The 12,302-nt window shown below is 67.4% G+C and overlaps 1 protein-coding gene across 3 annotated transcripts; it reads right to left on the bottom strand.

Annotated features, from left to right (window-relative positions):
• Positions 1-3,167: 3,167 nt before the first annotated feature.
• On the bottom strand, positions 3,168-11,843 carry CGRRF1 (cell growth regulator with ring finger domain 1). Of its 3 annotated transcripts, XM_029078522.1 has the most exons (6): positions 11,719-11,843; positions 10,574-10,713; positions 6,821-6,998; positions 6,076-6,223; positions 5,099-5,206; positions 3,170-3,546 (listed from the first exon to the last, which is right to left on the bottom strand). In XM_029078522.1, the coding sequence occupies exons 1-6, from the start codon at positions 11,838-11,840 to the stop codon at positions 3,319-3,321; spliced, it is 924 nt and encodes a 307-aa protein (XP_028934355.1). In that variant the 5' UTR covers positions 11,841-11,843; the 3' UTR covers positions 3,170-3,318. The 3 variants fall into 3 exon arrangements, with proteins under 3 accessions (XP_028934352.1, XP_028934355.1, XP_028934353.1); XM_029078519.2 differs by lacking the exon at positions 11,719-11,843 and having other exon boundaries at positions 3,168-3,546; positions 10,574-11,632; XM_029078520.2 differs by lacking the exons at positions 3,170-3,546; positions 11,719-11,843 and adding an exon at positions 4,353-4,396 and having other exon boundaries at positions 10,574-11,634.
• Between the last annotated feature and the right edge of the window lie 459 nt (positions 11,844-12,302).

The raw sequence follows: 12,302 nt of genomic DNA on the forward strand, positions 1-12,302 counted from the left end.
CATTTGTCCATTCCAAGCGCTTAGTCCAGTGCTCTGCGCATAGGAAGCGCTCAATAAATACTACTGAATGAAAAAGGTCAGATCCAGAGTTCCCGTCTCACCGTGGGCTCCCGATCTAAGCGAGGGCGGGCGGGGCGGCAGGTATCTCGTCCCTTTTAGACCGGGAGCCCCTTGTTGGGCGGGGATTGTCTCTCTCTGTTGCCCAATTGTCCATTCCGAGCGCTCGGTACAGTGCCCCGCACACGGTAAGCGCTCGGTAAATACGATCGAATCCCTCTGGAACGGACGAGGAAACCGAGGCCCAGAGGCGGTGAGTGACTTGCCCGGGGTCACCCGGCAGGCAAGTGGAGTGGAGCTGGAAGTCTTCATTCGTTCGGTCGTCTTTATTGAGCACTTACCGTGTGCAAAAGCACTGTACTGAGCGCTCGGGAGAGTACGACAGACCAATATAACAGGCGCGTTCCCTGCCTCCGACGAGCTTGCAGTCCAGGGGAGTCCACGGTAGAGAATCCAAGCCCTTGCTCTTTCCACTAGGCTGGTGCTTGTAGTGGATAATAATAATAATAATAATGATAATGCTGGTATTTGTTAAGCGCTTACTATGTGCCAACCACTGTTCTAAGCACTGGGCAGATGCAACGTAATTAGGTTGCCTCACAGTCTTCATCCCCCATTTTCCAGATGAGGCAACTGAGGCCCGGAGAAGCGAAGTGACTCGCCCACAGTCACCCGGCTGACGAGCGGCAGAGCCGGGATTCGAACCCGTGACAGCTGACTCCCAAGCCCGCGCTCTTCTCCACTGAGCCACGCTGCGTCCCCTAGTTGCCGGCAGAAGCTAGATGAGTCGTCTAGACGACGACTAAGGGGGATGAGACACAGCGCTTCGCCCACAGTAAGAGCTCCGTAAATACGTCTGAATGAACGGAGAAGGGGAGGCCTCTCCGGCCCCGACCTGCCGGCGCTTAGAACAGTGCTTGGCACCTAGGAAGCGCTTAACAAACACCATCGTTATTATCACGAGACGCAGCGTGGCTCGGTGGAAAGAGCCCGGGCTTGGGAGTCGGCGGTCACGGGTTCTAATCCCGACTCCGCCGCTCGTCGGCTGGGTGACTCCGGGCGGGTCGCTTCGCTTCCCTGGGCCTCAGTGACCTCATCTGGAAAATGGGGATGGAGACTGGGAGCCCCACGGGGGACAACCTGATCACCTTGCATCCCCCCCAGCGCTTAGAACAGGGCTCTGCACATAGTAAGCGCTTACCAGATACCAACATTATCACGAGATCATCACTTTCCCGAGCGCTCGGTACGGTGCTCGGCCCCCGCGGAAGCGCCCGGCAAATACCACCGACCGTATCTGCCGCGTCGCCGCAGGACGCGGGTTCTAACGGCGCGCTGCGATTCCCGAACCCTTCCCCGTCGCCCTTCCCTCGGCCCCACGGCGCTTCGGTCCACGTCCGGCGTTTACGTTGACGTCTGTCTCCCCCTCTTGACTGTCAGCTCGTCGTGGGCAGGGAATGTCTGTTCTATCGCTCTCTCCCTCGCGCTCAGTACGACGCCCCGCGGGCTGTGAGCGCTCAATAAATACCGCCGAGCGGCGTCGCGGCCGAATCGGGGGATTTTTCGGCCTTACGCGGGGCCGGCGGAGGACACGCGGAGTCGTCTTTGTCACGGCGACCGTGAAGACCCAACCCCACGCTAGCGGACGACCGCAGTCCCTTTTTTAATTTCTTTTCTTAGGCGGAAACGGACTTCAGAAGGGCTTGGGGGTAGGCCAGAAACATAAGCGTTTCTGTTTCTTCTCCCGGTGGATTCCGCCGGCTCGGAAACGTGAGGGCCGGCCGGTGACGCCGGCCACAGACCGAGTCGACGCAACCCGCCGCGTCGCCTCGAACCCCCGGCTGCGAGAGGGCACTCACGCGGTTCTCTCTTTTATTTTCTTTTTCAGGCAGAAACGTATTTCGGCAGGGCTCGGGGAGAGACCGGAAATACAAGCATTTCTAGTTCTTCTCTCGGCGGATTCCGCGGGCTCGGAAACGTGAGGGGGCCGCTTACGATGAAGCGGCGTGGCTCAGCGGAAAGAGCCCGGGCTTGGGAGTCAGAGGTCATGGGTTCGAATCCCGGCTCGGCCGCTCGTCAGCCGGGTGACCGTGGGCGAGTCACTTCGCCGCTCTGGGCCTCAGGTCCCTCGTCTGGAAAATGGGGATTAACTGTGAGGCTCACGTGGGACCACCTGATGACCCCGTATCTCCCCCAGCGCTTAGGACGGTGCTCTGCACCTTAGTAAGCGCTTAACAAATACCAACACTACTGTGATTTAAGCATCCCTCTCCCCCGGGCTAGAAAGTCAGCTCCCTGAGGACAGGGACGATGATAATAAAGGTCACCGTGGAGTCCGGTAACATCCTCGTGGCATTTAAGCGCTTACCCTGTGCAGAGCACCGGTCTAGGCGCTGGGGGAGATACGCGGTAATCAGGTTGTCCCACGTGGGGCTCGCGATCTTCACTCCCGTTTTCCAGGTGAAGGAACCGAGGCACAGAGAAGCGAAGCGACCGGCTCAGAGATGAGAACCCACGACCTCTGGCTCCCAAGCCCGTGCTCCTTCCCCCAAGCCCGCCGCCTCCCGCTTACCGCGTGCCGGGCACCGTGCCGAGCGCCGGGGCGGCTACGGGAGAGGGCTCACGGTCTCGATCCCCGTTTCACAGACGACGACGGTGGTATTTCTGAAGCGCTGACTACGGGCCGGGCGCCGTACTGAGCGCCGGGGGGGGGGGGGGGGCCGGGGGCAAATCAGGTCGGACGCCGCCCCACGTCTCGATCCCCGCTCCGCAGAGGAGGTCGCCGAGGCCCGGAGACGTGAAGCGACCGGCCCGAGCCGCAAGGGGAACCGGTGACCTTCCGGCTCCCGGCCGCCACACGGCACCGCTTCTCACGTCCGCCGACCCTCCCGCGCTTCAGGCGGCCGCCCCGCGCCCCGTGAGCGCTCGACGGATATCACCGCCGGACCGAGCGGCGGGGACGCGGACCCATTCCGTTGTCGGGACGGAAGCTCCACCGCCGCGCCGGCCGCCCGACCGCGTCAGGTTTTATTCGCGATCCGCGTCCGCCGGCGTCGTCGGAACCCCCCCGCCCCCGGAGACGTCCCCCCCCCGGCCGGCGGCGGGCCGGCGATCCGCCGGCCGTTTCTCTTCTCCCCACTCCGCTCCGGAGCGCCGGGCGGGCGCGGCCCCGGCGCCGCCGCGTCGGCTGTCCGTCGCACGTTGAACGGGGAGGGGACGGCGGCGGGGGACGGGGACGGCTCCCGGCCGACGGGCCCGGCCTCAGCGGTCCCGGGGGGCGCGGAGGGGGAAGGACTCGAGGACGGGCTGCCGGCACATGGGGCAGCGGCGGAAGCAGCGGCCGCACAGGTCGCACAGGCACGTGTGGCGGCAGGGCAGGAGCACCCAGTTGACGGGCCCGTTCTGGCAGACCACGCAGTCCCGCGGCTCCGGCTCCTCGGACCCTCCTCCTCCTCCTGCCGCGCTGCTGTTCGCCGACATGAAGAGTCGCTGGAGGCCGCGGGAGAGAGAGACCCCCCGCCCGCCCGCCCCCCGAGTCTCAGTACGCGCGGACCAGAAACGGGGGGGGGGGGGGGAGGGGGCGGGGAGAGAGGCGTCGCCGGAGACGGGGGGGGGGGACGGCGGCCCGCTCGGCCGGCGGGGTCGCCGCCGTCCGTCCGCTCGACGGTACCTCTTAACGCGCCTCCTCTGTAATAAGGATAAGCTCGCCGGGGGCGGGGAGCGGGTCTCTCTCCTCTCCAGAGCGCTCGGCACAGCGCTCTGCACACGGGAGGCGCTCGGTGGACGCGGCCGAAGGAATCACAGTCCCTGTGGCATCCGTTAAGGGCCCGTGACGTGCCAGGCGCCGCCCTGAGCGCCGGGGTGGGTACGGGGTCACCGGGCTGGACGCGGTCGCCGCCCCGCGGGGGGCCCGCGGTCTTCGAACCCGTTTTCCAGGCGAGGGAACCGAGGCCCGGGGAAGCGGCTCGCCCCAGGTCGCACGCAGGCGAGCGGTGGAGTGGGGATTCGAACCCAGGTCCCCCGGCCGCCCAGGCCCGGGCTCCGTCCGCCATGGCCAGCGGCTTCTCCGACGCGCCGGGGGCCGTGCTAAGCGCTTGGTCCGGCTCCTCTCTCGTCTTAACCCTGCCTCTGCCGGGCAGGTTTTAGGGGAGGCGGGGGCAGGGAGAGCGGGGCGGGGGCCGGGGGGCGGGGGATTGCCCAGCCCAGAAGCGGCGGGGCTCAGTGGAAAGAGCACGGGCTTTGGGGTCAGGGCTCGTGAGTTCGAATCCCGGCTCTGCCGCTTGTCGGCTGTGTGACCGCGGGCGAGTCACTTAACGTCTCTGGGCCTCGGTTCCCTCATCTGTAAAATGGGGACGAAGACCGTGAGCCCCACGTGGGACGACCCGATTCCCCCGGGTCTACCCCAGCGCTTAGGACGGTGCTCGGCGCATAGTGGGCGCTTAACGAATACCGACATTATTATTATTTAACGGTGCTCTGCACAAAGTAAGCGCTTAACAAATACCAACATTATTATTAGAGAAGCAGCGTGGCTCAGTGGAAAGAGCCCGGGCTTGGGAGTCAGAGGTCACGGGTTCGAATCCCGGCTCCGCCACCTGTCTGCCCGGTGACCGCGGACCGAGTCCCTTCACTTCTCCGGGTCTCAGTTCCCTCATCTGTAAAGTGGGGATGAAGACCGGGAGCCTCACGCGGGACCGACCCGATGACCCCGGATCTCCCCCGGCGCTTAGACCGGTGCCCTGCACGGAGGAAGCGCTCAACAGATACCAACATCATTGGTATTACTACAGGGGCCGCCCCTCTTCCGGGCCGAGCAGGAACCGAACGCGGATCAGGCCACCCCTCCCACGCTGCCCCGGGGGCCGACCGGGAAGGGGTCGGTGGGAGCCCAGTTCCAGCCGGGAATCCCCGACGTCTCCGACGCCCCCCTCTCTCGCCGGCCGGGTCCGGCCCGGGGGGGGGGGGGGACCCCGGGAAACCCGCGGAGGGAAACGGGGACGGGGGCCGAGCGCGGCGGAGGGGGGCCGCGGCAGGCGCTCACCTTCAGGTCGTGGAACTGGCCCTGTGCCAGGAGTAAATACTGATAGAGCATCCTGCAGGAGAGCCCGTAGCTCCCGTCGGGAACGTGGACGACCGACACCATGGAGATCTAGGAACCGGGCCGGGCCCGCGTCAGTCCCCCGCCTCCCGCCGGGAATCCGCAAATCCACGGCCGGCGAGGCCCGGGCAGGGCGAGAATAATCCCGACGGTAACGGCGGTCCGGCCCGGGGGAAAGAGGCCGGGCTTGGGAGCCGGAGTCCCGAGTTCTAATCCCGGCCCCGCCCCTTGTCAGCTGGGTGACCCCGGGCGGGTCACTTCTCCGGGCCTCAGTGACCTCAACTGTAAAACGGGGGTTCGGCCGGGGAGCCCCACGTGGGACCACCCGACGACCCCGTATCTCCCCCGGCGCTCAGGACGGGGCTCGGCACGTGGTAAGCGCTTAGCGAATACCGACGTTGTTATTATTATTATGTGCCGGGCAGCGTACTAAGAGCTGGGGGAGATGGATGATGATCGGGTTGGACCCCGTCTCTGTCCCACCTGGGGCTCACAGCCTCAACGTCCAATTTCCAGATGAGGGAACCGAGGGCCCAGAGGAGTGAAGCGACCGGCCCACGGTCAGCCGGCAGACCAGCGGCGGAGCCGGGATGACGCCCCGGGTCCTTCTGATCTCCAGTCCGGTGCTCCACGCGCGAGGCCGCGCCGCCGTTCCGCTTGAGAATCCCGACCTCCGACACTTCCCCAGAAGCCCAGTAATAATCGCGGTGTCTGTTAAGCGCTCAGGGTCTCGATCCCCATTTTCCAGATGAGGTCCCCGAGGCCCGGAGACACGAAGCGACTCGCCCCGGGTCGCCCGGCAGCGAGGCGGGATCAGAACCCACGGCGACCCGCCTCCCGGGCCGCTCCGCCGCGCCGCTCCGCCCCCTCCCCGGACCGGGCGGTGCCGCGTGCGGGGATTCCCGAGCCCGGCGGCTTACGATGTCGTAGACGTCGCGGTCGTCCTCGTCGGCCAGGGTCAGGAGGGCGACCAGCGGGTAGCGCGACCGGGGCACGGCTCCGAAGTCGGAGATTCCCGCGTCCGGGGACAGCCGGCAGAGTTTCTCCTCTCTCTTGGCTTTCTCGACGCTGGGGACGGGCGCGGGGGTTGGCGTCAAGGGAGACCAACCGTCGTCACGGAGCGCTGACGTCTGTGGGCGGGGCGCTGTCCTAAGCGCTCGGGAGAGTCCGATTCAGCAGTAAACAGACGCGGTCCCCGCCTCCAACCGCCGTACATTCTAGGGGGCAGAGCCTTGTACTAAGCGCTCGGGGGAGGCCAACGCGACGCTAATCGGACACATTCCCGGCCCGCGACGAGCTCGCGGCCTAGAGTTCGGACCACCGTACTAAGCGCTGGGGAGAGCCCGACGCGACGACAAGCCGACCCGTTCGCCGCCCGCGACGAGCTCGCGGTCTAGAGCGCGGAGCGCCGTACTAAGCGGCTCGGGAGAGCCCGACGGGACCATGACCCGACCCGTTCCCCGCCCGCGACGAGCCCGTAGGGCGCGGAGCGCCGTACTGAGCGCTCGGGAGAGCCCGACGGGACGACGATGAGCCGACCCGTTCCCCGCCCGCGACGAGCCCGTGGAGCGCGGAGCGCCGTACCGAGCGGCCCGGGAGAGTCCGCCGGGCCGACCCGCCGGCGGCCGGCCCCGAGCCTCCGGTCTCGCCGGGCCCAAAGGATACAGGTGGCGTTCCCGGTGGAGGAATCCGGAGCCCAGGGCGGCCTCCAGCGCCCGCGGCGTCTTGATGCGGGCGCAGTGGACGTGGCGCCGGAGGGCCTCGTGCAGCCGCTGGACGCTGCAGCCCCAGTAACAGGTCAGCACGCAGTCGGTCAGGCAGTCGACCGTCAGGCTGACGCCCGCTGCGGAAGGCCGAGAGCGGGAACGCGGGCGTCACCCCCGGCTCTCGCTCCCCGGGCCCGACCCCCGCCCGGCGCTCCGGGCCCCGGCGATAACGGCCGCCGCCGAAGCCACTCGCCCGAGGTCACCCGGCGGACGGGCGGGAGGGGCCGGGATCGGGGCCCGCGACCCTCCGGATCCCGGGCCCCGGCCGCTACGCCGGGCCGCTCCCGAGATGACCGCCATCGCGATCGTCACGGCGCCCCGCGGCCGGCCGGCACTCCAACACCGTGACGGTTATACGAGACGCTTTCCGACGGGGTCTCTCGGGCGCCTGATACAGTGCCGGCCACACGGGAAGCGCTTAATTCCACAGTTATCACGTGACGAACTTTAAAAAATGGAATTTAAGCGCTTGGGACAGTGCCTCGCACGCGGCGAGCGCCGAGCGAACACCGGAATTATTAATAACGATTCTTATACAGAGGGAGAAGCGGCGTGGAGTCGGGGGTCGCGGGCCCGAATCCCGGCTCCGCCGCTCGCCCGCCGCGTGACTCTGGGCGAGTCACTTCACTTCTCGGTGCCTCGGTGACCTCGTCTGTAAAGTGGGGACGAAGACCGTGAGCCCCACGGGGGACGGCCCGATCGCCTTGCATCCCCCCGGCGCTCAGAACAGCGCTCTGCACGTAGTAAGCGCTTAACAAATACCACCGTTACGTAGCAGACCTTTCTGCTCACGGTACCTGTTGAGGGCCGAATACGTGCCGGACACGGTCCAAGGCGCTGGGATTCTATTTCCCGCCATCGTTCTCGTCCGTCCGTCTCCCCCGATCGGACCGTGAGCCCGTCGAGGGGCGGGGACCGTCCCTATCTCTTACCGATCTGTCCCTTCCAAGCGCTCGGTCCAGCGCTCTGCACGTAGTAAGCGCTCAATAAATACTACTGAACGAACCAACGAACGGGATGGACACGAGCCGATCGGATTGGACCCGGGCCCCGTCCCGGACGGGGCTCACGGCCTTGGCCCCCGTTTTACAGAGGAGGGAACCGAGGCCCAGAGCACCGAACGCGCAGCGGGCGAGCGGCGGGGCCGGGATCGGAACCCGGATCCTCCGACTCCCGGGCCCGTCTCTCCGTGGCTCTCTCCACCGCTTCCCCGGGAGAGACACGGGGGCCGAGTCGGCTTCATCGTCCTCCCCCAGGCGCTCGGCGCGGCGCCCTGCACACGCCAAGTCCTCCCTAAGGTCGACCGGCGGCCTGACCGACCCCCGAGGCCTTCGGCCCGGGCGCCGTCAGACGGGAAGGCGGACGCGCGGCAGGAAGACTCTCCCCCGGCAGGCCCGAATGAACGGATTTCCTTCCTCCGGTCACACCGGAGCTATGAACGAGCGTATGGAGGAGAAGCGAGGGAGGGAGAGGAGGATGAGGGGGAGAAACAGAGGCGAGGGGAACAGAAGGGACCGACGAAAACAGACGGGGGCGGTGACGAAAGGGAAGGGGGAAGACAGCGAGGGGGGGGAGGGGGGGGGACGAGAAAAGGAACGAGCGTTTCCGCTCGGAGACCGGATTGAGGAGAAGGCGACGGTGAATGCCGGGGGGGCGGGAAACGACTCCGTAAGGTGAAGATTTCAAAATCCGCCCGCCGGCTGGCCCCGGGCAAGTGGCCCCATTTATAATCATCGTGATGCTATCACGACGCTATCCCTTGAGCGCTCACTTCACGCCGAGCGCCGTTCCAGGCGCCGGGGTGATAACGACGATAACGTCGGTATCCGTTAAGCGCCCCCTCCGTGCCGAGCACCGTTCCGGGCCCCGGGGGAGACACGGGGGGATCGGGTCGTCCCACGTGGGGCTCCCGGGCTTCATCCCCATTTTCCAGATGAGGTCGCCGAGGCCCAGAGAAGTGAAGCGACTCGCCCCCGGTCCCCCAGCTGACCAGGGGCAGAGCGGGGATTCGAACCCATGACCCCCGACTCCAAAGCCCGTGCTCTTTCCACCGAGCCACGCCGCTTCTCGGCCACCGGGCTGTCCCACGTGGGGCTCGGCGTCTTAATTCTGCGCCTCGGTTCCCTCGTCTGTAGAAACGGGGATGAAGACCGTGAGCCGAACGGGGGACGCCCCGATCACCCCCGCATCTCCCCCGGCGCTTAGAACGGTGCTTGGCCCGTAGTGAGTGCTTAACCGACACCGACATCATTATTATTATTAATAATAATCGGGACGGCCCAGCGGAAAGAGCCCAGGCTCGGGAGTCGGAGGGGGTGGGTCCGAATCCCGGCACCGCCGCTCGTCGGCTGCGTGACTTCAGCCGGGAAGTCGGTTGACCTCTCCGGGCCTCGGTTCCCTCAGCTGAAAAATGGGGACAACGGCGCGGGACGACCCGACAGCCCCGTGTCTACCCCGGCGCTGGGAACGGTGCTCGGCACCTAGTAAGCGCTTAACGACCGCCACCGTCGTCGTTCTTACTAATCCCCATTTCACAGGCGAGGCAACGGGCGCAGAGAAGTCGAGCGACCCGCCCCAAGTCGCCCCCAGCCGCCGGGCGGCGGCCCGTCTCCGTGCCTCGGTCACCCCATCCGTAAAACGGGGACGACGAGCGCGAACCCCACGTGGGCCGGGGACTACCTCCGATCAGCCCGGAGGGGGACGATCCCGTCCGCCCCGCCGCCGAACGCTCGCCCGCATCCCGTCTCCGGCCCGGGAGGCCCTCCCTTCTTCCGACTCCCGGGGCCCGGGCTCCGTCCCCCGGGCCGGGCCGCTCCTCCGATAGGTAGAAAAGATCCCCGGGCCGACGCGGGGGGACCGGCCGACGGGGGCTCGGCCGGGACCGGGGTCTCCCCGCCTCCTCTCCTTCCTCCCTTCCCTCGATCGCATCTACCGAGCGCTTCCTAGGCGTCCGGCACCGTACCAAACGCTCGGAAGAGGCGGCGGGAATCCGATCCGTCTCGTATCTACCCCAGCGCCCGGTACGGTGCCCGGGACGTAGGAAACGCTTCGTGTCCCGAAGATCCGCGCGGGTCAACCGCTTCCGGATCTTCCTCGGGAAGACCCTCCGGATCCACGCCCGGAAGGATGGCGGGCGGAGGCGGGGGCGCTCCGGGGGAGAGGCGTCCACGCAGTCGCCACGGGACGGAGACGACTCGGCGGCGGGAGACAAGCAGAGAAGCAGCGTGGCTCGGTGGAGAGAGCCCGGGCTTCGGGGTCAGAGGTCGTGAGTTCGAATCCCGGCCCCGCCACTCGTCAGCTGGGTGACTGTGGGCGAGTCACTTCACTTCTCTGGGCCTCGGTGACCTCCTCTGTAAAATGGGGTTGAAGACCGTGAGCCCCACGTGGGGCGACCCGATTCCCCCGGGGTCTACCCCAGCGCTTCGAACGGTGCTCCGCACGTAGTAAGCGCTTCCCAGATACCGACGCCATTGCAGGCGTTTGGTACGGCGCTCCGCCCGCAGTAAGCGCTCAATAAATAGAGACGACTGACCGACGGCCGGCTTTTGAGGCAAATGAGGACCGGAGCGACAGACGGTAGGAACGAGGGGGGGGTCGGGGGGCCGGGGGGAGAGGCACGGACTCCGGACGGAAAGCGAATCTGACCACTAACTCGAGAGGGAAGCGGAAGAGGGACGGGCGATCTCCAAGCTGAAGGGATTCTTCACTTGTCTCATCAGCTTTTTGGACACTCTTGCGCTGGATTCCGTCTCTTCGGAGTTTCTCAGAATCACGGGGACGTCCCAGCCGAACCTGAAGAGGAGCACGCGGAGAAAGCCCGCCCCGCCGCTGGACACTCCTCTTCGGCCCTTAAATGACCCCGAGAGGCCAGCCGGTCCATCCCCCGGCCTCCGACCCGTTGGACCCCGAGAGGCCAACCGGTCCATCCCCCTGCCTCCGACCCGTTGGACCCCGAGAGGCCAACCGGTCCATCCCCCTGCCTCCGACCCGTTGGACCCCGAGAGGCCAACCGGTCCATCCCCCTGCCTCCGACCCGTTGGACCCCGAGAGGCCAACCGGTCCATCCCCCTGCCTCCGACCCGTTGGACCCCGAGAGGCCAACCGGTCCATCCCCCGGCCTCCGATCCGTTTTGCTCCCCGAGAGGCCAACCGGTCCATCCCCCTGCCTCCGACCCGTTGGACCCCGAGAGGCCAACCGGACCATCTCTCTGCCCCCGGGCGGTCGGTCCCCGAGAGGCCAACCGGTCCATCCCCCTGCCTCCGATCCGTTTTGCTCCCCGAGAGGCCAACCGGTCCATCCCCCTGCCTCCGTCCCGTTGGACCCCGAGAGGCCAACCGGACCATCTCTCTGCCCCCGGGCGGTCGGTCCCCTAGAGGGCAACCGGTCCATCCCCCTGCCTCCGATCCGTTTTGCTCCCCGAGAGGCCAACCGGTCCATCCCCCTGCCTCTGATCTGTTAGACCCCCGAGAGGCCAACCGGTCCATCCCCCTGCCTCCGATCTGTTAGACCCCCGAGAGGTCAACCGGTCCATCCCCCTGCCCCTGGGCGATGGGTCCCTTGGAGGCCAACCGGTCCATCCCCCGGCCTCCGATCTGTTAGACCCCCGAGAGGTCAACCGGTCCATCCCCCTGCCCCCGGGCGATGGGTCCCTTGGAGGCCAACCGGTCCATCCCCCTGCCTCCGATCCGGGTCGGTCCCCGAGAGGTGCAGCGGTCCGTGCCCCTGGGCGCGGGGGGGGAGGGTCCCGGAGGGACGGGGAGGGGGACGGGGCGGGGGCGGGGGCGGGGGTGCCTGACCAGCCCAGCACGAGCCCGGTGGTGACGAGGAAGCAGGTGAAGACCACGGCCGTGTAGAAGAGCGGCGAGTACTCGTACAGCGCCACCAGGAAAGCGCCCGCCATCCCGCCCGGGCCGCGCATGCGCCAAACAAACCCCCCTCCCCGCCCCCGGGGGAGGGAGGGAGGGAGGGCGGGGCTAGGGGAGGCCCCGCCCCTTCTCCCCCCGCTCTCGACCAATCAGAGACCACCAGGAGGACGGAGCTCTGTCTCTAAGCCCCGCCCCTTCGGGGGGCGGTGCCGGCCAATCGGGGCGGGGCGCGCTCGCGCGCTCAGCCCCGCCCCCTCCCCGGCGCTGGGCCAATCCGGATGAGGCGCGCGCGCGCGCGCTCAGCCCCGCCCCCTCCCCGGCGCTGGGCCAATCCGGATGAGGCGCGCGCGCGCGCGCTCAGCCCCGCCCCCCCCTCCCCGGCGCTGGGCCAATCCGGATGAGGCGCGCGCGCGCAGCCCCGCCCCCTCCCCGGCGCTGGGCCAATCCGGATGAGGCGCGCGCGCGCGCGCTCAGCCCCGCCCCCCCTCCCCGGCGCTGGGCCAATCCGGATGAGG

This window comes from Ornithorhynchus anatinus, chromosome 14, assembly GCF_004115215.2.
Source record: "Ornithorhynchus anatinus isolate Pmale09 chromosome 14, mOrnAna1.pri.v4, whole genome shotgun sequence".
Classification (NCBI taxonomy): domain Eukaryota; kingdom Metazoa; phylum Chordata; class Mammalia; order Monotremata; family Ornithorhynchidae; genus Ornithorhynchus; species Ornithorhynchus anatinus.

Coding starts and splice junctions, on each gene's coding strand:
- CGRRF1 (XM_029078519.2), bottom strand. CDS start 11,219: ATGGACCGGTTGGCCTCTCGGGGAGCAAAACGGATCGGAGGCAGGGGG. Junction 6,999..10,573: donor CTCTTCCGCTTCCCTCTCGA/GTTAGTGGTCAG, acceptor GGCCTTCCGCAG/CGGGCGTCAGCCTGACGGTC. Junction 6,224..6,820: donor CTCCACCGGGAACGCCACCT/GTATCCTTTGGG, acceptor GCCCGTCCCCAG/CGTCGAGAAAGCCAAGAGAG.